This window comes from Dipodomys spectabilis, unplaced genomic scaffold (assembly GCF_019054845.1).
Source record: "Dipodomys spectabilis isolate Male_0828 unplaced genomic scaffold, ASM1905484v1 ptg000635l, whole genome shotgun sequence".
In the NCBI taxonomy this organism is placed as follows: Eukaryota; Metazoa; Chordata; class Mammalia; order Rodentia; family Heteromyidae; genus Dipodomys; species Dipodomys spectabilis.
In genome coordinates this window covers 237,734-264,431 of record NW_024871312.1, presented here as the reverse complement: position 1 = coordinate 264,431, position 26,698 = coordinate 237,734, and the positions used below count along the sequence as shown (strand labels likewise).

General features: G+C 49.6%; 1 protein-coding gene and 1 long non-coding RNA gene across 2 annotated transcripts in view; one reads left to right on the top strand and one right to left on the bottom strand.

Annotated features, from left to right (window-relative positions):
- The window catches only part of Maml2 (mastermind like transcriptional coactivator 2), a 58,742-nt gene extending 34,631 nt beyond the window's left edge, over positions 1-24,111 (bottom strand). The window contains exon 1 of the mRNA XM_042671506.1: positions 22,675-24,111. Within this exon, the coding sequence (XP_042527440.1) occupies positions 22,675-24,027 (1,353 nt within the window). The 5' untranslated portion in view covers positions 24,028-24,111. The remainder of the gene's footprint in view (positions 1-22,674) is intronic.
- Positions 13,637-26,178, top strand: LOC122101163. The gene is made up of 2 exons (XR_006146323.1): positions 13,637-13,691; positions 26,121-26,178. It is a non-coding gene; the product is annotated as an uncharacterized LOC122101163 (long non-coding RNA).
- Positions 26,179-26,698: the final 520 nt, after the last annotated feature.

Genomic DNA, 26,698 nt, shown 5'->3' with positions numbered 1-26,698 from the left:
AGGTCATGTGTGGAGATCCCGTGGGCTGTGTATGCGTGTGCGTGTGCGCACACATGTGTGTATGTGTGTACTCTCGCAGGCCATGTGTGGAGATCCCGCGGGCTGTGTGTGGAGAGACCTCAGGCCCGCTCCATGTCGGTGCACCAGGAAGGGCTCATCTCCAGGTCTTCCGCATGTCTGTGAAGCTCGCCAGCCTCCAGTCCCACCGGTGCCCCTGCAGCTTGTTTGTGTCACCACACAGCTGCTTAGGAAATGGGGGCGGTTGGACAGAGGGCAGAAGAGCGGCACAGGCACCAGGCCTGCAGGCCTCCGTTCTCCGGAGCTTGTGGGACTCTTGCCACGTTGAATAGTGTGCTGTGTAGCGCTGAGTGGCCTGGATCAAAAACTCGGTGGAGGTGAGGGTGTGGTTTTGTTTCAAGACAATTTCCTCTAGAAAGCAGATGAGGTGAAGGAAAGCAGTGAAGGTGAAGGGCCCGTGCCAGACCTGCCACCTCAGAAGCACCTCAGAACCCCAGTGGCGTTCGTTCCTTCAACCTGGTGTCAGGAGGGAAGGCGTCCTTCTTAGCACTGCTGAAGTAGCTGTGGGAGCAGGTTCTGAGTGCTCCTGAGGCAGGCTACGGAGCCCTCAGAGCAGGTGCCAGGGCCAGACCAGCCAGACACCTGTTACACACAGAAACTTACATGAGGAGATATTTTAGTGCTGGAAACATGTTAGTGCTTTAGAAATCCTTACAAATCACGCCGGTCATCCTAGCTACTCAGGAGGCTGAGATCTGAGGATCGTGGTTCAAAGCCAGCCCAGGCAGGAAAGTCTGTGAGACTCTTATCTCCAATAAAATACAAGAAAACCGGAAGTGGCGCTGTGGCTCAAGTGGTAGAGCGCTAGTCTTGAGCTGAAGAGCTGAGGGACAGCGCCCAGGCCCAGAGTTCAAGCTCCACAACCGACAAAAAATAAAATAAAATAAAATCCTTACTAAGAGCATCACCTCTCAAGTTCTTCCGGAACCCATTTCAACCACCCACAGTTAATGCTTACTAAGCAATTTCCATACCAAAAAAATGAGTAGGAGGTGAAGAGCCACTCTGCATAATCCAAAGACACGGACAAAATGGCTTTGCTCCTCCTGACACGGCCTCGACTAGAGCCAGCCGCCTCCAGCTCCAAACCCTCACCAAGGAGGCTTTAAGGCTGGGCCAGTTCCCTCCTGCCCCTTAGACGACTTTCTCTGATTTCACGCCAACATGGGGATCTTTTCTGGGTGACAGGTCTGACGCTGACTTCCTACTTTGCAACTTCTCTTCAATCCCTGCAAAACCCAGAGAAATCCCTCCACATTGACTTCCCAAGCTGCTCAGCTCTGTCTGATGTTCTGAGACCTTTCTCATTCTTCTTTACCTGCAGTTACATGGTGAATCACTGGATGACCTTACTTCTTTGTCTAGCATGAGGCCTGAAGCCCAGAATAATCTAAGGCAGAAAGTTTCAGAAGAAGAGCTCCCTTCAGGTGATGGGGCTTGCCCTGGCTGCAAATCTGGGGGTGGAAGTAAGTGTTGATCTGTTAACATAGTTGGTACCTCAGAACAAACCAGAACTCTGTACAGCATCCACACAGTTCACTCATCAGCATTTACTGAGCAGGTGCTGTGCAGAGTCCTGGAGGCAGAAAGTCGGTGAAAAATGACTTGAGAAAGCCAAGCCACCTCTTGTTCATGTAACAAAGAATGCACATGTCTACCAGTCCATCAAACTGAAGAAGAGGCAAAGAAGAAGGAAGAGGAGGAGGAAATAGAAGAGATTTGAACCTCAAATTCCCATAGAAGAAGTATTCACTACTTCCTTGAGTTTTACAGTGTCTCTGTGGCCATCAGAGCCTCTTCGATGAGACTTCTACAGCGGAGTGGCCCTGATGAGCCCAGCGATCCCCAGCGGACATGGAAACAGTATAAATAAACATAAAATAAGACAGAGGTGCCGTCACGCAGCTATAAATTGCTCCTCCCCAACTTTCTTCTAATCATCCAGGGGCAAAAGAAGGAAGTTGGTCTTTGTGGCAGAGAATAGACTAGCAGCTGTTCCATATCCTGCCAGGAGGAGAGAGACTTATTATAAATAATAGCCAGCAACATGTCTCCGGGGCTGTGGACCAGCCTGCTTGAGGCAGGGAGTCTGGAAAGGGAAGAGGGAGCTAATGGGGTGGGAATGGGCCACACAGCCAAGGGTGAATTAGGAGAAAACCCTATCAAATTTTCCTGTGCACTTATCTTCTATTACCTCATTAGAGTGATTGCCTAATTCTACTCCATTTATAAACTAAAAGGGAAGTGAGCGGTAACAGTCTTATTAGCAGTGCCTGACACCAGACATCCACACCAGGAAGCCATGTGGACAAACAGTTCATACGTTTGGGAACATCTTTCCACTTTCTCTTCATCTGTTTGGCATTCTGTCTACCCTGTGCCCCTTTTAGCCACATACATGTATTTTTAATTCAGAAACGGAGCTCATGCCTTGGTGCCTCCATTTTGAGAGCTCTTCACGGAAGATACTGATGGAGTTTGTTTATGATTTTATATTCTACTGGGATTCATGGGTCGCTCACCACTTACTTGCTACAAAATCCCCTTGGATTTCCTAGCCAGATACAATCTGGAATCCTGCAATAGCTCATTTCTCTACATATGAAGAAACGTCATTCCATTCACAGTTCTTGTTGGCCTCCGACTTCAGAGCTGTAACTCAAAACGGGTGTGCTTTAGAGGAATGCCGTCAATTAGTGTCTGAAAAATTTTAATAGCGCACAATGGCAGTGGAATTCATCACATGCTGTCTACGGCGTGAGAACACAGAGAGCCCACACGTGACACAGTGCGCGCAAGGCCGGCGTCCGGCCTGGGGCGTTGCCAAGGCCTGGTGTCCACAGCCCGTCTCAAGTGTGGGAAAGGCAGGTGTCACCGGGGGTCGGCCCTGGCAGGGCCCGCAGGGAGCCGTCCGTGGCTAGCCTGTGTTTAAACCTTGCATGTGGTTCTGATTTTCGGTACTTACCCTTTGCTCTCACATAACCCTATTTCAGCACTGCTTGCATTTTCTCTTATATTACCTCTGTTTTTAATTTTGAGGGTTCCTGGATACTGTAAGATACATTTTTAAGTTCTTTCTCAGAAGACAAGCACTTATTTTACATTTGTTCTGGCCACAAACTGGAGAGCTTCAGGATCTGGCACTGTAGATAGGGAGGGATATGTTTATTCTGATGACAAAATCCGAATGCAGACGGTAAGTGAGGGATCCTGTTTGCTCCCCGGGCCCTGGGTCTGTTCATGAAGTGACACTGCATGGTGCTTTCTGTTCACATTACTTTTGCTCACAATACCCCAACTGTCCAGCAGATGGCCTCTGCCTCCAAAGTTGAGTGGACTGTATTTCCATTTCAGACAGACATTGACTTCTACATCTGATACTAGCAATGCTGTTGGAAGCAGAAGGCAGGCCGACCACTTCTACTACTTTAGTGAGAGACGTTGCCCCCACCCTCCAGCCTCGTGGATTTCTAGGAAAACCTCAACAATTTGAAAGGAACGCATAATCAGAATTAAAACCTAAAGATCTCTTTAAAAATCTGTTACTGTAGTTACGTTCCACATGAAACAGAAGGTTAGTACTGGTGGCAGCTGAGGGGGAAATAAAAGCTAATCTCAAACTTCCTAAGAGAGAGACAAGCTAAATAAATAAATCAACTTAGAAAAGGCAGCTCCTCTAAGTAGTAAAGTATAAATGAACACACACACACACACACACACACACACACACACACACAGAGCTTTGTGGATTCGTGTAACACAGAGGCGTTCCCTGCTTTACCTCTCCATGGAGAGATGATGTGACCGAGTGACTTCTCATGTTTAATGACAGTGCTTTGTAAAGCTCACACACGCACGCACACATAGATCCATTTCCAGAGGGTCCCGGGCCCCATCCTTTTGTGTCAAGCACAAAGAAGAAGGAGAAAGAGGGAGAGACAGACACAAAGCAATGGCCCCTGTAACCAAGCACCGAACGTGATTTAAACAACCGACTGTAAACACCAACCATAGGATGTGCCCTGTGAGATGGAGCCATGCTCCCAAAGGAACACTAGCCACATTTGAAAGATCCCTTTGTCTGAGGAAATGCCCATGCTGACATTCCAGGCAGCAAGTCTTCTTTCTAAAAGAAGCTGACAAGACAAAAGCAACCAAATGAAAAGGTGAACATGGCTCATTTAAAAACCAAATCATAGCATTTGATTATTATTTTTTAAGGATCTGGTTCCCTTGTTTTATATGACTAATTAGGGATCAATGTTTCCTTGAGGGGATGTGTTAGGAGGCAGGAGACTTATATGACCTAGTGTGTTACTTTGTGTGAATGAACTCACACGCTTGGCCCTCCATCAGTAACGGGAGGGTGGAACTAAATGACTTTTGGGTTTGCTTCCCACCCAGGCCTGTTCTGATAAGGCACCCTGTACTGGAGGGCGGGGGGGGGGGGGGGGTGGCGGGGGGGGGGGTGGGGGGGGGAGGACAGGGGCTGGGCCGGGCTCCTGTCCCTACTGTGCCAAAGGGAGCCGCACAAGGCCGCTGACAAAGTCATCTTAGAGAACTCTGAGGAGTCACTCCCTACTTCAACTTCCAGGCCATTTTCCGAGACTGAAACAGAAACTCCGGTTTGGTAGTCCACGTTTAGAGATGAATCTGTTTGGTCCTAACATTTCACTCAAAAGTATAGTGTTGTGTTTTTTTTTTCCGACCACTCGATTCTGTTTGCACATCTGATGATCCCCAAGTTTGGGATTTTAGAATTCCTGCTCTCTCCTGCCTCTCACAGTCGACACACTCAATGGGTTCTTCAGAAATGCAGAGTCTGAGCATCTGAAGCAGCGGAACACCGATTTCCACGAAGCGGAAAGCACAGCACCAGTGGCATGTATGTGTGGCATCATCCTGGCTTCAAGAGACACACACTGCTTTTGTTTATTCACAAGTCCTTCTGTTTCTACCTCAGCTGTAATGACTTCCCCAGCTCTCACTTACGTGTCTGTCAGCTATCATTCCAACAGCAAAGCCCTACGTCTGGGAGGCACACATCTTTTCATTCATTCAAAAACAGTGTGGAGGGCCATTTTGACTGCAGAGTATGCACTTGGAACAAAGCCGCAGGATGCGAACTAACTGCATCCCAGGAATACCAATGTCCTGGGTGAAATGCGCTGCTGGCTGTTCCCACCCACAGCTTCAGCTCAGCGGCCCAGGTCAGCCTCTGCGGGAGAGGCTGCCGGGACTGGGAAGGCCTCTGCAGAAGGCTCATCTCTCCCCGGTTCACACACACAGGATCGCGTGTGCTCAGAATCCCCCGATGGACAGTAGCAGAGGGAGGACCGGGAAAGCAAAAAGTTCACAGAGTGAAAACACAAAAGTTAGGTTTCTCTGTTGGGCGTCTTGTTTAAGGATCCCCGATCTTCTGTTCTGACTCCAGAGTTTGTCTGCAGCTTTGGAGTTGTGCCCAGATCCCGGCCACCCTCTCCACAGACGGGAGATGACGATGCACTTCTCCTCTTCTGGGGTGGGGTGTGATGCTGAGGTTTGACCCCAGGGCCTCGGATGGCGTGGCCTGGCCTCCACCGCCAGCCATGCTGCCAGCCCTTCTTTGGCACTGGGTCATTGTGAGATGGAGCTCCTGCTTCCCAGCTGTGGTGGGGTAGGAGGCATGCACTAACAGGCCCAGACTTGTCCTTCGAGATTGAGTTTATGGACTTTTTTGCCCAGATGTCCTTGGATCCACAACCCCCTTGATCTCGACTCCAGGCACCTGGGACGGCAGGCTCCTTCTGCTGGGGACAGCTATTGGTTGTGAAGGGAGGGGTATCACACACGTTTTTGCTGGCTTCAAACCATCATACTCTTGATTTCAGCCTCTAGAGTAGCAAGGATCACTCGAAAGAGTTCATTTTGGCGAGAAATCCGAGGCATTCTGAGTTGAAGCAAATTCCCTAGAATACATTAGTAAGTACTAACTTATGAAGTAGTAAGGACTCTTAGCCTGCCTTTCTCTGTCAAAGATTTCTCTGTCATTCCCAAGATGGAAACTGCAAATCTGTGACTAAAATAAAGGCTAGACTTTCTTGATCACTTTACCCTTGTGCGTGGCAGCGGCACTGGATTGTGAGCTGGAAGCTGCCATTGCTGAGTGGATAAAATGCATGGCTGGAGGCCTGGCACAAGTGGCGGAGGGCAGCCCAGCGAGTCTGAGCCCTGGGTTCAAACTCTGGCTCTGCTCTCCTAACAAAAGAACAAGAAAAAAGAAGATAAAGCAAGGCTGACTAAAAGGCCCTGTGTCTGAGGAATGAATGCCGTTGGGTCAATCAGATCACCTCCAACACCACACTCACTCGGTTCGCTGAGCCCCTCTGTGGCTGGGCTCTGAAGGTCCCTCCTTCCCGAGCTGTGACGTGGCTTGGTGGATAATACAACTGTGCTCCCTGAAGAACTCTATTTGCTTTTTAGGAAACAGACAAGAATAAGGTAGTATTCTTCAGTGTCATGAAGAGAGAAACTGAGCCTCCAAGAGGTGCGGTGAGTTGGGGGTCCATTCCCTTCTAGCTGCTCGCTGTGCTGGTCCTGGGATACATACCCACACACACGCTTTGAATAAGGACTGCCCCTGTCACTTCTTCAGAAAGGACCTGTAGATCATCACATTCCCAAGGAGACACCACCGCAAATCCATCACAGCACCTCTAATTTTTATTTTTTCCCCTTTTTATTTTGTTCGTCTGCCTTGGTTCTCTGGATGGAAGCACAGTGTGACTTCAGCCTCTGGGTACAGAAGGGAGTCCTGGGGCAGGCAGCTTGTGCTGGGGCCTCCGGCGGCTTGAACAGGAACCGCAGGCGGGCAGTGCAGGCAGTGCAGGCTGCCTTTTCTGAACAGTGTCTCAGGAGAGAAAAACTAAGTTTGAGAAGATAAATACAGTCCCGACAAGTGAATCTGTTTGAATAGAAAAACTTGAAGCCAGGACTGTGTCCGACGGACACAGGGGTCCCCAGGCCAGCCCGATTCTGACAAGAGAGTCCACGGTGCAGCGGGAAATGAGGAGCCACAGGGCCTCCCGGGCCGGCCACCTGGCAGCCGGCGAAAGGCTGCAAACTTGCCATTCCAAATGGTGAAGGGAATTACTTCAGATAAGACATTTCCACTTCAAACAAAAATTTCCTTCTTTTCTCCCATTTTCTTCTCCCTTCATTCTCTTCCTTCCTTCCACTATCTGAAGTTTTCTCTGTGTTAGACTAAGCACCTCAAATGAGTCCAATAAAATACAGTCCTACGGACGCCTCACCCACCGTGTGGGGATGGAGAGCCCTTGCTGGCTGTGAGCCACGGGGGCACCAGGCAGAGCTGGAGGGGTAGAGATGGGCGAGGGTGTGTGCCAGGACCACGGCGTGGCAGAGCAGGTGTGCGCTGGAGAGGAAAGGCGGGCGAGGGCCGGAGGGCTGACGCGCGTGCTCCGACGGAGACGATCCTGCGTGCTTTGTGCAAGCTGGGGCCATGCTCAAGAGTGTTGCTCGGGCTTATTCCTGAAGTCAGCGTGCAGCCCCTGGGGTGAGGATGGGCACTGGTGACAGAGCCTTATCTGGCTTCAGAATAGCAGAGGTGAGTAAGACGGCCAGTTACGAAGACAGTTATCCTTGTGTGATAGAAGGCCTGACAGGAAGGGAAAGGGTCACACGACAGACAGTCCATTAAGAAAACCCCCAGTGAGCAACGTGTTCTCAGGCTATGTATGTTCTGAGAAACCGGAGCCATCCTGGCCTTTCTGTTACCACACCTTGAGCGCCAGGGTGCGAAGCTAGGATGGATGGATGTTCTATCACATATGCTCTCGATAAGTTTTATTTTCCAGGAAGTGAACGGATCGTTCCTACAATAATAACCACCCCAGCTCAGGTGCCAACTGTGCCAATAAATATGGGACGTGCAGGCGTACAATGAGCCACTGCATCAGACAGCGGCCTGTCAGCACCCACAACGCACTGGTAACTCCCAGTTCTAAGTGAGGAATGCCCAGGCACCGGCCTAAAATGCTGACACTCTGGCCCAACTGCTCATACCAGAGCCAAGGCTGCTTAGAGAATCACCCGGCTTTTTAAACAGCTACTCAATGAACGCTCATTTAAAGAGAAAAGTAAAAACGTGTGAACGCTTTAGTATGTGCATTTCAGTAATCACTACTGATTAGCTATGGCTTGATTAGGAACAGTTCCATGTGATTAGTAGTCCTCACTCCAATAAATGTTTCTGAGCTTCCAAGGCTCACGACTGGCTGACGCTCTGTTTTTCTAAAGATACATGATTTGACATAGAGACAGATCAGTGCCAAGGCTCTGGGAAGAGCAGAGGCTCCGGTCACAAAGCAGCGGCTCACCGGAGACTTTTGGGCAGTGGGGTGATTTGGTAATGGGCCGTCTGCACTCCTGGACAAGCCAGCCGTCGGTCAGGCCCACCCCAGAGGACTGACACCGGTCCCTTCCGACCCTGTGGGACACACGCTTGATGCACGCTGAGCCTTGACCACAGCCGTGCAGCGTGCATCTAAAGAGCCCTTTCTTGGCCGGCTGTCCTCACAGCCGAGGACAGCAGCAAGCCTCTGGCCTAAGTTCAGTGTCACACGAAAAGTTCACAATTACACTTGTGGAAGGCACGCTATCCCGTCTGTACAACGTGCTTACTAACTGCATGATTTTGTGAAAGCGGTTAACTCACAAGTACCTTGATACGCCAGAAAGCACGGAAGATAACAGTATCTTCCTAAAAAAAACTTTTGTGAGGATTAAATGAATTAACAGTTAACAATACTTAGCATAGAATACATTTTTACTTGGCTTTAATAATTATTGCTATTATAATTTTAGAACAACTGATCTTTTGCTCTTGAAGAGTCTCACATTTTATACACATGATTGGGTTTGTCATTTAGCTTACATTCTATGTGTATAAAAAACAAATGTTGAGAGTTTAGAAAGGATTAGAATTCCTGCCTTAAACCAAGAAGCTACCATCTTAACCCAGGGACGGTATCTTTCTATCAACATGGAATGAAAAATAGGTTCTTTCTGCACCTCATGTTTTAGCAGTTTCAGAAATGTTTTGAATACATGGCTGATAGATTTAAAATACTTAATCACATTAAAGAAATGCTCCAAGAAAGGCCACTAGAAAAACTGCTCTGGTTTTATCGAGCATTTATTCCAAAGACAAAATAAAGAACTCGAGTTCATAAAATACACCCAAGATAGCAACTGATGTTAGTTGTCAAGGCACATACTTCCAAACATGTGAGCACTTCCCATGTTCTTCTCTCTTAGACCCAGATACAGTACTCTGTCTCGGTTTGTCTCTGTTTTTCTCTCTCATACACACCCATGCACACACATATGCTCAAGCATGCATACACACGCATACACACCACACACAGAAATCTTGAGCTCCATGGTGAGCTCCCAGTTCTTTGCAAGACAGCAGGAAGGCAAGCAGGGAGAGGGTGGTTCACGCAGGGTGTGTGTGTGTGTGTGTGTCCAGAACTGGGTAAAGTGAGGCCAGGCTCCTTGGAGTCAGGGGAACCAGGGCTCTGGGATTGGGTTACATTAGCTAAGGACAAGGATGCAAAGGCTTTTTTTTTTTTTTTTTTTTGGTCTGACAAATAGTAAAGCATGTAGTATGCGCCAGGTACTGTACAAGGTGCTGGAAGAAATCAGTGAGTGATGTTAAAATGGCAGCTGCTTTTGGAGACACCTAACAGATCAACATAAACAAAAGCACAAGCATAGTGAGCAGTCTACCTCAAAGTGTAAGAGCTATGGAGAGAAATGAGCCCAGAAGAGGGGCATACGGAGGTAGGCGGCACAGATTCTGCATGGGGGAACCGGTGTGCTCTGGGAAGGCGGGGCGTCAGGAGGTGTGGGGTGAGTAGGTGTGCTCTGGGAAGGCGGGGCATCAGGAGGTGTGGGGGGAAGGGTGTGCTCTGGGAAGGCGGGGCGTCAGGAGGTGTGGGGAATGGGAGTGCTCTGGGAAGGCGGGGCGTCAGGAGGTGTGGGGGTGAATGGGTGTGCTCTGGGAAGGTGGGGCATCAGGAGGTGGGGGGAATGGGTGTGCTCTGGGAAGGCGGGGCGTCAGGAGGTGTGGGGGTGAATGGGTGTGCTCTGGGAAGGTGGGGCGTCAGGAGGTGGGGGGAATGGGTGTGCCCTGGGAAGGCGGGGCGTCAGGAGGTATGGGGGGGAAGGGTGTGCTCTGGGAAGGTGGGGCGTCAGGAGGTGTGGGGGAGGCTGAGGCTTGGCGGGGTGATGAGTGTCTCCAGGCAGAGGAATGTGTGTCTTGCACGCAGATCTCACAGGGCCTGGTATCAGCTCTGGCTCCTGCCTGGAGGAATGAAGAGCCAGAGGAGGTGTCTGAGCCAGAAAGGGTCGGGAAAGGACAACATCCATTCTTCCCAGAGTTCCTAACGGCAAACCCAGCATCTAACTTGCCTTTCTAACGTTTTTTCTTCTACCAGTAAGCCTCCATTTACATACATTTTTTCCCCTCATGCCACATTTCCAGAATCGATGCGTGTCTGTCCAGTATAGCCTGACACTATTTAAAAAACAGCAATTCAAGACACAGACCTTTCAAAATGCCTGCTTCCACCCCACAGAACCCACATTTAGAGAAGTAACAAGGGGCCACTTCTATGGAGGCAAATGTGTTTATAGTCCTGTTACTGTAATGTTTCTATTTCAGAAGCAGGTCTATTATATCAGCACCCATCCTTGAAAACACAATTACGCTACTCTTCTATTGTATATAGGATAAGATTCAACAAATGAAACTCTTACAGAAATTATATCACATTTGGGTTCTTTTCTAAAAAATCCTTTAAATCTGTTATTGGTAAACAGAAAATTACTACGATAAAATTGCTTCAAATACTTTCATGGGAATCCAATCAAAGCGAGGAAATAGCAATTTATTGAGGCCTATCATATTTTTGACTATGGTAGTTCACATTAATATGAATGCTAGCTGAAAAAATAAATTAACTACAACAACCTCACATGGTTGTTTTCATTTCAACCCAGATCACTTATACATTCCCAGGAAACAGCTTTGAATACCATATTTTACAAGCTTGTGGTTTCAAGCTGCTGATTTAAAAGTCTTTTTGATCTCTGTACTAAGTTTTAACATTTTTTCCTGCTTTGTTGGTTTATGAACAGGGCCAAATCAAGTGGAAAATTCTCTCCTAAGAAAGAGGCAACTATATGAAGAAAATACCTGCCCAAGTACGTTTTTAAAAAACTTCTAACCTACTAACATTTCTGGTCCAGCAAGTTTCCTTCTAAACATGGTTCAATGGTGGCAGTGAGTGTTACCTCTTAATTATTGAGTAGCCTGAGTCATAGTAACAATGCATAGAGCATTTCACTGAGGAAATGTTTCCATCAGCTATTTCCACAGGAATCCCTTTCCAGTCATTGGAGGAAAGGTTCCCCCACTCCTTCTCTGATCGTTGCCCTAGAGTGGTTTTCTTTGACATAATGTAAGAAAGCGTAACTTTTTAAAGACGGAAGTGTGGTGCATGTGAACCCCCCTCCAACTGCGATTCTCAGCCCTCCTCACGATAGAATTTCCCGAGGAAGCTTAGCAAAAAGGTCCAGTCCTGCCACCCCCACCCCGGAAGGGGCTGATGCAGTCCTCAGAGGGGCTGGTCACTTAAAAAAACAGACATTTTAGCTTGAGAGTTAAAAGTAAAAAGGATGGGGCTGGGAAGGTGGCTTGGTGGTAGAGTGTTTGTCTAGCATGCAAAAGGCCCTGGGTTTGATTCCTCAGCACCACATAAGCAGAAAAGGCCAGGAGTGGCGCTGTGGATCAAGTGGTAGAGCACCAGCCTTGAGCTGAAGAGCTGAGGGACGGTGCCCAGGTCCAGAGTTCAGGCCCCACAACCAGGGGGGAAAAAAAAGAAAGAAAAAGTAAAAAGGATGCTTCTCTCTCCTTAAAAAAATTAAGTTACATTAGTTATGGGGGCTCATTGTTACATTTCTACCCTTTATTCTACATTCCAGGCAATATCCGCTCTTTTTCATTGTCCCTGCTCCCTTCCCGAACCATTTCGGCAGGTTTCATTGCTCTGTGCTCATAGCTGCAAATGATTTATTTTGGTAGTATTCATCCTCCTTCATCCTCCTTGCTAAACCAGTCTCCTCTCGCATTCTTTCTTCATACTTTCTTCTATTCCTTCCTTCCTTCTTTCTTCCCTTCCTTCCCTTTTCTTTTATAAAATGACTATTTGAATTGTTTCTATCTTTAAATTAAAATAAGCACAGAGTATTCCCGTTCAGCCGTGGGAGATGTAAATATACTGGATATTAAACCAAAGTCATGTGGCTTACACCAGTATGAGGCGCATGTCTCTGGGCCCAGCTTTCGGAACAGGCAGGTGGGAGGCTGATCTGCTGCTCAGGGGTGGGTGCATCTGCCGCGTGTGAGGGCACGATCCCCGCCTCGGGCACGCCATGGGGCGGAGGGGCCTCCTGGCTAAGGAAAGCGCACAGGGCTTGACCTGCAGCTCTCATTTGTGGTCAGTGAGGCAGCCATCTATCCAGGGCAGAAGAAGGGCCAGGCCTCCCGAGGGAGTGAGTGCCTCCTTTTTTTCTTTTTGTCAGTCGTGGGTCCTGAACTCTGGGCCTGGGCGCTGCCCCTCAGCTCTTCAGCTCAAGGTGAGCGCTCTACCACTTGAGCCATGGCACCACTTCCAGTTTCTTAGTGGTTTTTTGGAGCTAAGAGCCTCGAGGACTTTCCTGCCCGGGCTGGCTTTGAACCGCAATCCTCAGATCTCAGCCTCCTGAGCAGTTAGTATGACAGGCGTGAGCCACCAGCGCCCAGCTGAGTGAGCTCCTCTTAACAGAGGCTTTTAGGATCAGTTTCTCAAAGAGGGTGGTGTGTCTGGGCAGCTCCGCACCTGGCAGTGTGGAGCCAAGCTGCAGGCCAGGTGCCCTGGGCAAGGAAGGGGAACAGTCCCAAGGACTCCGGGATCCTGGCCTGCGGAGAAACTTGGCTCCAGGTGGCACTGGACAGGGGGCCCAGTGTGACCCCAGTGGCTGCTGAGCAATGCAGCTGTGCCCATGGATTCGGGAGAGCATGGTGGGCTGTGGAGAGGAGCTGGGGGGTGCTGGGCTCAAGACTGCAGTTCTCAAGTGAGGAGGGGTGGGGGTGGGGAAGGCAAAGCCTAGTTTTCTGTTATGGACTGGGTTTGTGCTGATGGTCTGAAAAGGTTTGCAGCTATTTAGGAGCGCTGGATTTAATGTCATTCTTCTAATCACCCAGACACTAAATCTCATCTCCTTCACCCTTCTTCTTCCTGCTTTCTTGTTGTGTTCAGTCTCTCCTATACATGATTAACACACAGGTACAGAGGAAGGGTCAACATGACACATAGATGGCCACTGTCCACTTTGAAGACCGGCTGTCCTGGACAGAAGACTGGACTCAGCATGGCCATCAGGAAACCACCTCTAACTGCATCAGTCTGTTTCCTTTCTCTAGTCTGTTGGAGCAAACATATCACAAACAAAACCTCAAAAAGAACACTGAATTTTAGGGGCTGGGAAGATGGCTCAGTGGTAGAGTGCTTGCCTTTCATGCATGAGGCCCTGGGTTCGATTCCTCCGCACCATCTAAGCAGAAAAAGCCAGAAGTGGGGCTGAGGCTCAAGTGGTAGAGCACTAGCCTTGAGCTGAAGAGCTGAGGGACAGTGCCCAGGCCCAGAGTTCAGGCCCCACGACTAACAAACAACAACAACAAACAACACTGCATTTTAAAGACAAAGAAAACCAAGTTAGGTGGGTCATAAGATTTGGGGGGACACAAGGACACAACTCATTCAACTTCGAAACAATCTATTTTACAAGGAACTACAGAAAATTCTAAGTGGCTACACTTTTCTTTGGGGGCTTCACCATTTCCAGTTTGCTCTTGCCTAGATTGCTTATGGGAAGTTCTAGCTACAAAGCCGTGGCTTCAGAGTGTAATCCCATGTTGTCATGTTCTAGAGGTCACACATGGCTCTAGCATTAGGATCTGGAACCAGGAGGTCACAATTCTGAGATTCTCCTAAGATGTTTACTGGACACATGCCACCTCTGAAATTCTGAACCTAAATCTGAGCAATTTTACATAGTTTATATAAATTTAGCTTTTTTCTTTGCCTCAAGAGCCAAAAATGTATATGACATGAGGAGGAAAAGGAAGGAAACCAAGTCTCTTCAACCTCAAAGAGATGGCTCTGGCTGGGCGCTGGTGGCTCATGCCTGTAATCCTAGCTACTCAGGAGGCTGAGATCTGAGGATCATGGTTCAAAGCCAGCCTGGGCAGGAAAGTCCATGAAACTCTTATCTCCAATAAACCACTAGAAAAGTGGAAGTGGTGCTGTGGCTCAAGCGGTAGAACGCTTGCCTTGAGCTGAAGAGTTGAGGGATAGCGCCCCAGGCCCAGAGTTCAAGCCCCATGACCGACAAAAAAAAAAAAAAAAAGAGAGATGGCTCTGAGGGAGAGGCTGATGGAGAGACTGCTTTATAAGGAAACGGCCTCACTGCAAAAAGACTGTTGATGTACAGAGGAGTTACAGTGACATCGCAAGTAAGGTAGTGAGTACATTTCCTTTTTTTTTTGGTCAGGTTGTGGGGCCTGAACTCTGGGCCTGGGTGCTGTCCCTCAGCTCTTCAGCTCAAGGCTAGTGCTCTACCACTTGAGCCACAGCGCCACTTCCGGCTTTTTTCTTTTTGCTTATGTGGTGCTGAGGAATCGAACCCAGGCCCTCAGGCATGCAAGGCAAGCGCTCTACCACTGAACCAACTTCCCAGTCCCGTGAGTACATTTCTTGTTGAACTTGATACTCCCTTCCTCATTTTTCTCCCATGCAAAACCACTCTCACTACGGAAGGATCGTGAATGGGAGCAGAGCTCAGAGCTCAGCCAAAGTGACATTTGGGTGTCCAAGGCGAGGGTGCTGCTGAGGGAGGTCCCCCTACCACCACCCTACTCCTCACCTCTCAACACGCAGCTCCAGACTGAACCATCTCTCAGAGGCTCCAGTTCAGCCAAGGGCTTTTAGACCTCAGTCCAAACCCCTTCTCTTCAGATTTGGCTCAAGGTATCGATAACCATAAATTTCCATATTTATACTTCCAATCTGTGAGGACTTAAAAACCCTATTATGGAAACCAAGTGTAATCTTTAGGGAACAGACTGTATGTGATTTACAGGACGAGCCCCGATCTGCCGCGTTAATACTATAACAATACCGAATAACTTGGCCGGTTTTATTGCATTCTTTGTGCTGTGAATCTTTCCTTCTTCTGCATTATGGGCAAAAATCATCCATTTAACCTCGCAAGAAGGTTTTTGTTTTGCTTTTATATTCTCCCATCCCTTTGACACCTCCTCTATTTCTTTTTTATTTGATTTCCTTCTTGTCAGACTCACACGTAATTAGTAGAGCTGTCCTAGCTGGAAGCAGTGACAATTTAATGGGCTGAGGCGATGGTCTCTCCTGTAGAAATATGAGGCTCCTGAGCTAGCTGGGTGCCACGAGGCCCTTCTGGCTCTGCTGTGACGAAGGAGATGTGCCGAGCTCTGGCTGGCTGAGCACTGACTTCCTCCCTGGTAAGTTCTAATATCTTTGCTCACAACAGCACAGGGCAAGGACCCAGGAAGCCCGTCTGGCCCGTGGTGCTGCGCATCCCCGCTTCCATTCCTGAGGACGGCACCGAGAACGAACTGCGATGAACTTACCAAGTAGCTGGCTGCAGCTGACTTGCAGGGCTCATCTGTAGGAAGTTCTCAATTTTTAAATGATAATAGCTCGGGATATTTTGGTCTTGAATGTGCTCATATAGGAACATAACGTGGAGCAACTCTCCACCGGCTCCCCGGTTATGAGGCACAGATACAAGAGTGTAGAGGCGCTGTGCACGGCCGATCATTGGCTTCAATGGACATCTAGGGAAACAGAGGCATTGTGGTAAGGCCTCGGACGCTGCATGGCACTGAGGCCGGGCGTGAGGCCTTCGCCAATATCAGCTTCTCAGGAAAAGCTGGGGTGTGAAGGGTGGAGCCTGCCCTGCTCTCAGGCGAGTTCAGAGGGTCACCTGGGAACCGTGGTCCCAACAAAGAAAGTAACAGCAACTGATCTCCTTAGTAGACTCTGGGAGAGGCTCTGACTGTGAGGGAGGATTCACAGCCACGGCCCCAGGCTCTCTGCGTCTGTCTGCACAGAGTGCTGCAAGCTGAGAGAAGAGGGATGCGGAATTCCTGCGCGTCCGCGTTTTTGACAGGGGAGTGAAAGTTAGGTTCCTGTGTCTGAGCAAGCAAGTGTTCTCTGGTTGCATCAGCCAAACCTCGTGGAAATGCCTTTGCTTCCCCGGGTTGTCTGCTGAGCCACACCCGCAGAGAGCGCTCAGTGGATGGTGCGAGGTGCTGTGCCGGGTGCAGGAGCGGGCAGCTTATTTTTCTGTGGAGTACTGCCCTGGAAAAATACAAGTTAAGGGAAAGGAGAACCAGAGCTCCAGCTTGGCCCTGAATCCCACTCTTTATTGCAAGGCCGATCATGTAGTTGTTTTCAGTTTTGAAGTTTGAGAGGCTCAGTGTTAGTAGCTAACGGGTTTCCCAAGGAAAATATCGATAATGTTTTCTATGTTCCTTCTGATATAATATTCCCCTGGTGAAAACAAGTCCCATCGCATCGGTACTGCGCCGGGCAGAACACGGGCGTTCCAGGGGTAGGTTCCGAGGGCTGCTTCTCATTAGGAGACTACAAAAATCAGAAAACAGCTGCAGTGGTTTCTCATTTTTTTCAGTGAGGTGCTCAAATTTCCTTTGTTCTCCTTTAGAGAAGCTGCTCTTACAGGCACGTGGCTTGACAACCCGTGTGGAGTCTTAGCTGTCTGTCCGTCTCCCTCTCAGACCAGGCAGGATTTCACCTTCCTCATCTCAGATCCCCCAAGAACTGACTCCAGCCCTCGATACGCCATCAATTATTGATCACACACTTAAGTGCCCACAAAGTGCCAGAGTGGATGCTGAGGACGGAAGCGGGAGAGGAAGGTCTGCGTAATGAGCGAAGGCGGCCGAGCCAGGGAAAGCCGGGCGGGGGAGGGGTCTGTCTGACCGGCTTCCCACAGGACCAGCTGTGTGGGAGGGAAGGAACCTCGCATGAACACAGCCCCCCACAGGTTCCTGGAAAGGCAAGAGAACTGGTGTCTGGGACCCCCTGCTCATGGTGCTGTCCACAGGGTTGATGGGAGACGTGTTTCTACTCTGGCTGGGCTGGGCTGCAGCCCTGTCCGCGGCATACTCGATGGCCTGCGTGGTAGGTCCCTGCAGGTGTGGTCCGGAGCTTTCCTAGGAGTCGACCAGCTTAACCCTGGTTTGCTAGGCTTGTGGGTCCTGGGTTTCTGTTTTTTAGAACCAACATTCTCCTTTCTTACCTCAGTGCAATGCATAAACAGAGGAACTCTTCATTTTAAAAGACTTGCCGTTGAGAGTTATTTTGACTACTGCTGAGATGTGTGATGTTTTCCATCATCTGAATACCACATTGGCTGAGTCTCAGAGAGGTTCAAGGAATGTGTATAAAATGATGATGTGTGTCTCGTACAGTACGCGTATGCAGAGACACCAGCTGTGGAGACCTTTTTGGTTTTGTTTTGGCCAGTCCTGGGGCTGGAACTCTGGGCCTAGATGCTGTCTCTGAGCTTTTGTGCTCAAGGATAACTCTCTACCACTTGAGCCCAGCTCCACTTCTTGCTTTTTTGGTGATTAATTGGAGATAAGAGTCTCGTGGACTTTCCTGCCTGACCACGAGCGAGGGAGCAGGCGGCAAGGCCGTGGTACCAGCCCGCACAGACCGGGGACCATCAAGGAGGGCCAAGCTCCCTGTCGGCGAAGGTCATGCTTCCTAATGGCATACACTGGAGCTCCCGAGAGGAGCCACAGGATTCAGGGTGAACCCTCAAGGGCCTTGAAAACCTGGTCTTGCAGGTTAGCAGTTGCTGGCTTTTCACATTACGCTCCACAGTTTATTGCTCAGAGAATAATGCACCACTTCACTGTTTCAATGCATTGCATGAAGTGCAAATATTCCAACAGCGTTTTCTAATTAGTGCCCAGAGGGCTGCCCGTGTGTGTGTGTGTGTGTGTGTGTGTGTGTGTGCGCGCGCGCGTGTGCTTGCACGCATGTCTATACACATGTAAGCCTGGGCTCCCTTGCTGGATTGACAATGTGAAGGAGTCAAACGATTCACTCACATTACACCTCTCTGATCCCAATAGTCTAAACATTTGTACCATCTTTTGTTTCAAACTGAGAACTCCTGAATCTAAAGTCTTTGTGCCTGACTTTAATTAACCATCACTGTGCAAATGTACAAATTAACATGGTGGCTTCCTTTTCATTTCACCCAAAGAAACCACCCCTCCCTTCCAGCACCCAGTAACAGCTGAAACTGACTTAGAAAGGCACAGCTAATGAGCACAGGGCAAAGAGGATTAATTTATATCACAGGCAAATATCTGTCAGATTTTCCATTAACCCTTTTATATTTCCATTTCTTTGATTAAAGCTATTCTTAACCCTAGCTTTTTTTTCTAGTTCGAAAGTCAGTGTTCAACAGGCTAAGTTGTCCACTAATGCATTAAATGCATAGTTCTTATTAATGGGTGTAGTTCACAGCCACAGACCTTGGACTGAAAATAGAAGGAGTCATTTTCTAGCTGTTGTTGATCCCTGTGAATTGTGATCCCAAGGGTAGAATATACTTCTTATTGCTATGTCTATTTCTTTATTGAAGGATACAAGCATTATTGTTGCCTTATGCCAACTTATTCCATTGTGCAACCAGCTATTATATGTTAGAACAACACAATAGGATGGAAAGTGAAATCTCTAGTAAATAAAAGTTATACCCTGTAAAAGTTTTAAAATAGCATGCTTAAAGTTGAACTTGTTGACTTAAGAGAACTGCCTCTGTAATGTTTGCTTGGTACGCAGGGTAGATTGTGACTATCGGGACGATGCGGTGGATGTGTCTAATAGGGTGCTAAGGACGTGGGCACTTGCCACTTCTAGATCAAAGTCTCTTGAGGGAAAGATCAGGCCTTCCCTGCCTTTCAGACTGAGGGTGTGAAACCAGATCATTGATCTTTAATCCCCAGTCCCACCGTGGTGATTGATACCTGGCTATCATGTGAATGAATGCATGAATGAAAGAGTTACAGTTTCTCCCTACTGTGAAACTGACTCCAGAGGTTCAATGCCATCCCAAGGGATGGCATTGAAGAGTGAACACTTTTATTTATCATTTACAAAACCCAAGGACAGCCCTAAAAACATTGTATTAAAAAATTACACCATACCCACTTCCTTTTTTCCCTCATACTCTTATCTAGGATCAGAGACACTGAAGCACAAGTAGCAAATCAACCTAGTGACAGAAGCAGAGCAAGCCTGCGAGGTGAGGAAGACAGCGGATTTGCAGACCTCTGAGTCATCATTTTTAGTCTTTAGAAGAAATGGATATTCCCCTTTCCTGCAGACATACCACAACTGAAGCACTATACCCGGAACCGTGCCGGGCACCTCGCGAGCATTCTGCAATCTTTTTTGAATGAACACATAGAAACCAATGCCAGTTCAGAACGAAGCGGAATGTGACAGAGCCTGGGATCTTTGCTTCTGTGCACCCCTGGGTTCGGACGAGGCTTCTCCCCCCATGTCAGAGCTGATCTGAGTTTCACCTCTGGCTGTGATTTCTGCCTAGGAGTGTGGAGAACAGCAAACTTCAAGCTATCACAGAAAAGGCCCTGGCACCACCATACAAACACTCTACCTGCTGCCTCTGCTTGGGCAGGGTAGTTTTTAAGGCAGCTCTAGTCTTTAATTACTAATGTTTTGGAGCAAGTGATTTGACCTTTCTGAACCCCAGTACCCTTACCTGTAAAAAGTATATCAGCTGGTAACATGTCCATTTGGGTTATTTGTATATGACACAGAATTGGTACTGTTTGTTTTTTTAATTAACAAAGCAACAAACCATACAAATTCCCTCCTGCTACTTTTTCCAACTAAGATTCTTCAGTGCTAAAGTGGGCGTGATGGTGTACAGTTATAATGACAAGTGAGGGAGAAGAGGAGTAGGAATTTGAGGTAAGCCTGGGCTACATCATGTTGCCCTTAAAAAAAAAACCCCATAGAACCTCTCAGCCTAATTACATGCACACACAGAGCTGGAAACCCACTCTGCACCTGATCTAAGCTTTGGCCAGGCGAGTAGAGTGCTTAACCCGGATTTTTCTTCCCTTTGTAAACTTAGAAGATAGAGCATTAAACATCTAAGGCACAGTGAACATGTCCACATAATTGTCCCGATCTGTCATTAACAGCCTGTGATCCGCCTGCCTTCACCTCTTCTCCCTCCCTAGCAGTACCCAGCCAAAGTGAGCCATGATGGGTGGAGAGGCATTCAGAGTGGTCTTTGGGTCTCTTCTGACTCATTGCGCCATCCCTCCACCCCCGACTCCATGCCAACATGTCACCTTTGACCCAGGCTTGTTGCTGTTCTTTGGTCTCACTCCTAGGTTCTGATGAACTGTTTCCCTGCTTCCTTATGACTTTGGTCCTCTATGCTCCCAATTTCTTCTTCCCTCAGTCTAGTCTCTAAACTCAGACCCTGGCATTGTCCTCTGTGAACAACCCTCAGTGCGAGCAAGGCTTGTGTGTTAGGTGACTGTAGAACACTGGATTCACCACCACGTTCCTCTTGGAGAAGGCGTTTTAGCCAATACAATCTTGCTTGTAATTTCTTTCATTGAGTAATAATAAAAAATTAGAAGAGCCGGGCAACGGTGGCTCACGCCGGTCATCCTAGCTACTCAGGAGGCTGAGATCTGAGGAAAGCCATTCAGAGCCAGCCCGGTAGCAATGTCAATGAGACTCTTATCTCCAATAAACTCTTATCTCCAGAAAACCAGAGGTGGTGCTGTGGCTCAGGTAGTAGAGCACTCACCTAGAGCTGAAGAGCTGAGGGACGGCGCCCAGGCCCAGAGTTCAAGACCCACGACCGACAAAAAAAAAAAGGAATGGCAGCATGTGAGATTTTTTTTCCACCAACACCCAGCCACTTGGAAGCAATTTCCTGATTGTTTAGCTGAAGACCAGAGATGCATAAAACCCTCCTTTAAAGCGGTGGGGAAGTCGACAGATACTTCCCGGTTCACACCAAGGATTGATATGGAACAGCAAGGAACAAGCATGGGTAGGTAGAGAGAGTGGGTTGAGGTTACAACACAGGTTGAGGATCTTGGCTTTAAACTAAGCAGGAAATGTATAAATATACGTTTCAGTCACAACAAACCATCCACTCACTGGCTGCCTGCCCTCCCAGAAGTTTGAGACATGGGAGGATTCTAACCAAATATAGCCTAGATCAAACATTATGAAAAATGCACACTTTATGAGTGACTGATTCTATAGCCCCAAGTAAGACCACTCCTTTGGCATGGAGCCCTCATGAGTCCTCATCATCCAAGGGCCGTTTCTCACCCTTTCCTGACACTGCAAATCAGGACGGGAAGAAAACTGTAGCCAGGAGGTAATACGCATTCCAAGCATGAAAATATCAGCAAGATGAGGCCACTGAAGACATTGTGTAAAATATCAAATACCATTTTTCTCCCAGACAACAGAAGGAATGACTTGAAACCATTCTTCACACAATTTGATTATGCCACATCCAACACAAAGCATTGCTCCCACTGGTGACGGTGGGGGATGGCGGACAGAGCAAGAGGAAGCGGGTGTGAGAATCCCTCAAGCTCACGACTAAACTAACTGAACACACCTCCAGCAACAGATCTACAGCAGGAGCTGGGACTGTGACGGTCGAAGGCTAAAGGCCCAGCTACAAATCCCACAGTGAGTCCTATGTCTGATGTCAAGTGTGACGAGAGAAAAAGTTCTTCCCTAGTATCATCATCGATAAATCTGAGTTGTTCTCAACCCCTTCTCTCACCCCTGATTTTGCTCATGAGAAACAGACTCTGGAAGTACTTACTGACCTAACCACCGAGCAAAGCAGATGGACTGACAAATGAGCACCAATTACATGAGTTAGAAGGCAACATTTTTGTGTAATAATTAAATAGTCTTAATGAGCAAAAACTACTGACTATCCCAGATCTCAGCCTGTGTCTTCAGGTACTGCAAGTGAACCTGTCCTACGAAGTCTTCACATGCACTCCTGAGTCCACCCAGTCCTAACCAGAGCGTCGGACCACTCCTGAGTCCACCCAGTCCTAACCAGACCATCAGACCACTCCTGAGTCCACCCAGTCCTAACCAGAGCGTCGGACCACTCCTGAGTCCATCCAGTCCTAACCAGAGCGTCAAACCACTCCTGAGTCCACCCAGTCCTAACCAGAGCATCAGACCACTCCTGAGTCCACTCAGTCCTAACCAGAGCGTCAGACCACTCCTGAGTCCACCTAGTCCTAACCAGAGCATCGGACCACTCTGATCAGTCCCTGGAACCTGGAGTGCAGGGTTGGAGCCTTACCTGTCGGTGCGGCTGTGCAACTTGACAGCCCAGGCCTGGGAGGGACGGAGTCTGCATCTTCTGAAGCAGGCTCTTCTGCTGAAGTGGCAGTGGTGACCTCAGCAGCGGCTGGCTTGACAGAGGATGGCTGGCCTGGGGTGCTGGCGGCGGCTGCTGATTTACAAGTGAGTTCTGCTGCTGCTGCTGCGGCTGCGGCTGCTGCTGTGTGTAGTGTAGGAGTGAAGGCTTGCTCTGAGAAGGCAACACAGAAGGCAACTGCTGGTTTGCTTGATCCGAGCCAAAATGGAACAGAGGCTTGGTGTTGCCCGGCCGGGGCTCCAAGGCTTGGTGCGAGCTGTTGAGAAAGCTCCGGCTGAGCTCTGGAGGCTTCTGCTGCAGCAGTGCGTCCAGGGCGGCCCCTGGGGCCGCAGGGCCAGCTTTGTACATGTAGCTAGCCATGACTTTTGGCTGGTTGCTGCTCCCAGCTACCCCAGGGATGGGGGAGCCTCGCGGGCTGAACGGCTGCTGGCCAAAGGAAGGGCTGGGGATCTTCTCCTGCCCAAACGCGGCTGGGGATGGCCCAGTGGACGAGGGCAGGGCTGGCCACGGGGCTGGAGGGTGCTGCTGCGTCCGGGCCTGCTGCTGGCGGCTGGCTGCGATCTGCTTGAGCTGCTGGGCATGGGACACCTCCTGCCAGCCTGGCAGGGCCCGGCTCACTCCGGGTGCCGTCTGGGCCTGGGCCTGGGCCTGACCCTGAGGGGTGGCCGGGGTTGGGGATGAAGTGGAAAGGGCAGAGCTGGCCATGGAGAAGGCCGGGCCGGCCGATGGGGGCCTCAGCTGAGGAGAGCTGGAGGGGCCCTGGGTCAGGACGGGTGAGAATTCACTTTTGATTACTATCTTCTCCATGGGCAGGGAGGGCCTGGGCGTGCTCCTCTGGTTTTGCTGGCTCAGGTCAAGGTGAAATGGGTCATCCTGCTTAATGGTGGCGTTGATCATGTTCTCCAGGTCCAGGTCGCTCATGGGTGGCACAGAGATGTTGGACAGCTCGTTGAAGAGCTCCTGCAGCTCCGGGTCCATGAGCTGCTCCCCAGGCTCGTCTCCGAACCTATCAGGAAAGACGCTCTCCTGGACCATCTGTCCATCCATGTGCTTACTGCAAGACAGGGCCTCTCCTGGCTCCTTCTTCACCTCCTTCAAGCCCGTGTTGAACAGGCTGCTGCCGGGCGAGTGTGCCGGTGGAGGCAGGGTGCTGGCCTTTCGCAGGGCTGCCTGGCTCCCGGGCACGGCCCCTACCAGGAGCTGACTCGGTCCGTTACTGACGTGGAGGCTGCCTTGCCCTGCAGGGAGGCTCTCCCCAACACAGATTCTCTTCATATCCAGGAAGGAGTTGTCCACAAAGCCATTGGGCCTCTTGTTGACAGGAGACAGGCTGATTGCCTGCTTTCTTTTCAAGGAGCCTTGGAGCTGAGGGAATAAAAAAAGGAAAAAAAATAAGTCATGAGATATCAGTGCAGTTGTTAATGAAGAGCATCATAGCTTTGAAATGCTTGCCGGCTTTCACAGTGAAACATCACCCCATGCATCCCAGAGTGGCACAGGTAGGAACTCTAGAGGCCCAAACAGGTGACACCAAATGCTTCTGGAGGGACAGGTCAACCGGGTCAGAGATCACTGAGCCCCTGTGGCTTGTTGCACAGGTCAGAGGGTGAAGGAATTATCCTGCGCCAGAGCAGGCTGGTCACACCAGCACACACACAGCCCCAGGCACCTTCCAGTGAGTGGCGCACAGCATGTTAAACACAGCGCAACATGTCCAGCTCCTGTTGTCCTCGAATCGTCAGAACTGTTCTCTGGTCTGAGACGTGCTGGCCATCCCGAGCCTTGTTTTCTCTGTGTTGTTACACTGCTCTGTGTCTGGGCATACTGTGAGCTGGGTGGCAGGAAATGCATCACTCATGTTCAGCCCTGTGTGCACGCGGCCATTCCCACAACCCTCGTGCTTTGTTGGCGATCCGGGTGCCTGGGTGCTTGCTGTGTGGACAGACAGAAGCCATGAGATGGCTATTTATCAAACAAATCTGAGCACAGATTGCTTCTGTTGGCAGTGTCTAAGTCTTGTAACACAAACCCAGGTGTTGAGAGATGGAACTACACAGGTGTTCGAGGCTCACAGCCAAATCCATCCTAACACCGCGTGCCACGGGAGCTTGGCAACTTCTGTGTCTGGGTCTCAATGGGGTGACGGCCGCTAATGGTGGGCAGAAAGATACAATGTACGGCAGAGTTTAGCACCAGGCTCTCAACAACTCAGAAAACGTACGGCCTACTACCTTCTGCAAGGGGCCCTGAGTAGCAGCGTGCTTACACAGTTTATTCACTGAACAAATGGCACTTTACGAACCGTACGTTATCAAGTAAGGCTTAGGGACAACCCAGTCACACCAAAAAGTTATAAAAGGAGAAAAGAGGGCAAGTCAAATCTTCATTGATCTGTCTCCACCCTGTGACTTTCCCAGTGGTCTCAACTCGCTAAATACTTAATGTTTGCTCAGAGACAGCAGAAATACTTCCTGGACAGAAAATTCTAGCAATTCTCTTTCTTCCTTCTTCACTAGAAGCCACTTGCTGCCCTTCAGAAAGATGTGTGGTTGAACCAAGAGAAGGAGGTCAGTGTGACCAGGGACCAGGTGTGGGCTGCAGTCCACATCCCATCATCTCCGGAGAACCCTGGTTGGTGGCATGGCCACCGTTCTACAGATGAGGAAGGGTTGGCCGGTGGGCCACAGAGCTGTGAAGCGCTAGGCCTGGGCTTTTCCTGAGATCTGCGTGGTTCTGTGCCATTTCTACACTGTGTGCTGGAATGGTCCCGGGCAGGGCCAAACTCACGTGAAAGGGCCTGGGGCTCTCAGGTTAAATGAGGAGGAATTGAGAGCGGCCAGGAGGCAAGCAGGACAGGGCTGGGAGGGAGCCGCGTGGTCCTATGCAGCTCACCGGCGCCTGTGTCCATCATCCCTGCCCTGCCTCGTTTCCCACCCCGGCAGGAGTGCAGTTACGGTGACGTGAGACACTGGCAAACAAGCTTCAGTCTTTCACAAGCACTGGTGGGTGACCAGGGAAGGCACTGGACCCAAACTGGATCAATCAACCTGGGGTTTCCAGACTTAGGGAAAGCAGGCCGGGCTCTCTTCTGTGTAGTGATTCCCAAAACTTGGGAGCCTCAGTTCACTTGTGTCAATTAAAGCAACAGGAAAGTATGTCTCCAGGAAGGGAGAGAGAGAGGAACAGACAGGAGAGACACGCACTTCCGGTGCGAGGCTGAGTCCAGCCCTAGGTCAGCTCTGTGACTGCTTTCCTCGCAGACAATGGAATGTTTATAACAAAGCCTTATGAGCTTGAACTCATACGGTAACTCTTGGTTGCTTAAACCAAGAGTTATAATGAGGGCTGGGATGTAGTTCAGCGGTGAGGCGCTTGCCTAGCAGGTGCAATGTCCTGGGGTCGATCCCCAGTGCCAAAAAAGAAAAGGCAAAAAAATACAGTTAAAAAACCCAAACAAACAAACAACAAAAAGAGTTCTAAGGCTGTGCCTGAGACACGGGCTCGGGGGGAGCGGCTGCAGCTCAGGGTGGCGTGCCGGTGTGCAGTGAGGCGCTCCAGCTCTCCTCTGCTGACACAGAGCCGTGTCAGCTGTGGTCACGTGCACAACACCCAACGCTGCTAACGCCTGGCCCCCGGGCTCAGGAGAGCAGGGGCCTCAGAACGAACACCTACCAAAGAACAAACAAAAAGCACAGTCTTTCCCTAGGTCTAGCTTAGCTCCTTTGAGTTGTTTTCCACCCCCTCGACACAACCAGTTCTGCCCGGCTCTCCCCGGGCTGTGCCCCGGCTCTGCCCGGGCTGTGCCCCGGCTCTCCCCGGGCAGCCCAGCTCTGGCTCCCCGCCGCAGGCCGCAGGCCTGGGAACAGCAGCGTCACTCCCTGAGAGCTGGGCTGGGGACGGCTCTGTGGACAGATAAGCTCACGTGTCCTTTCTTCATAAGCCCTCT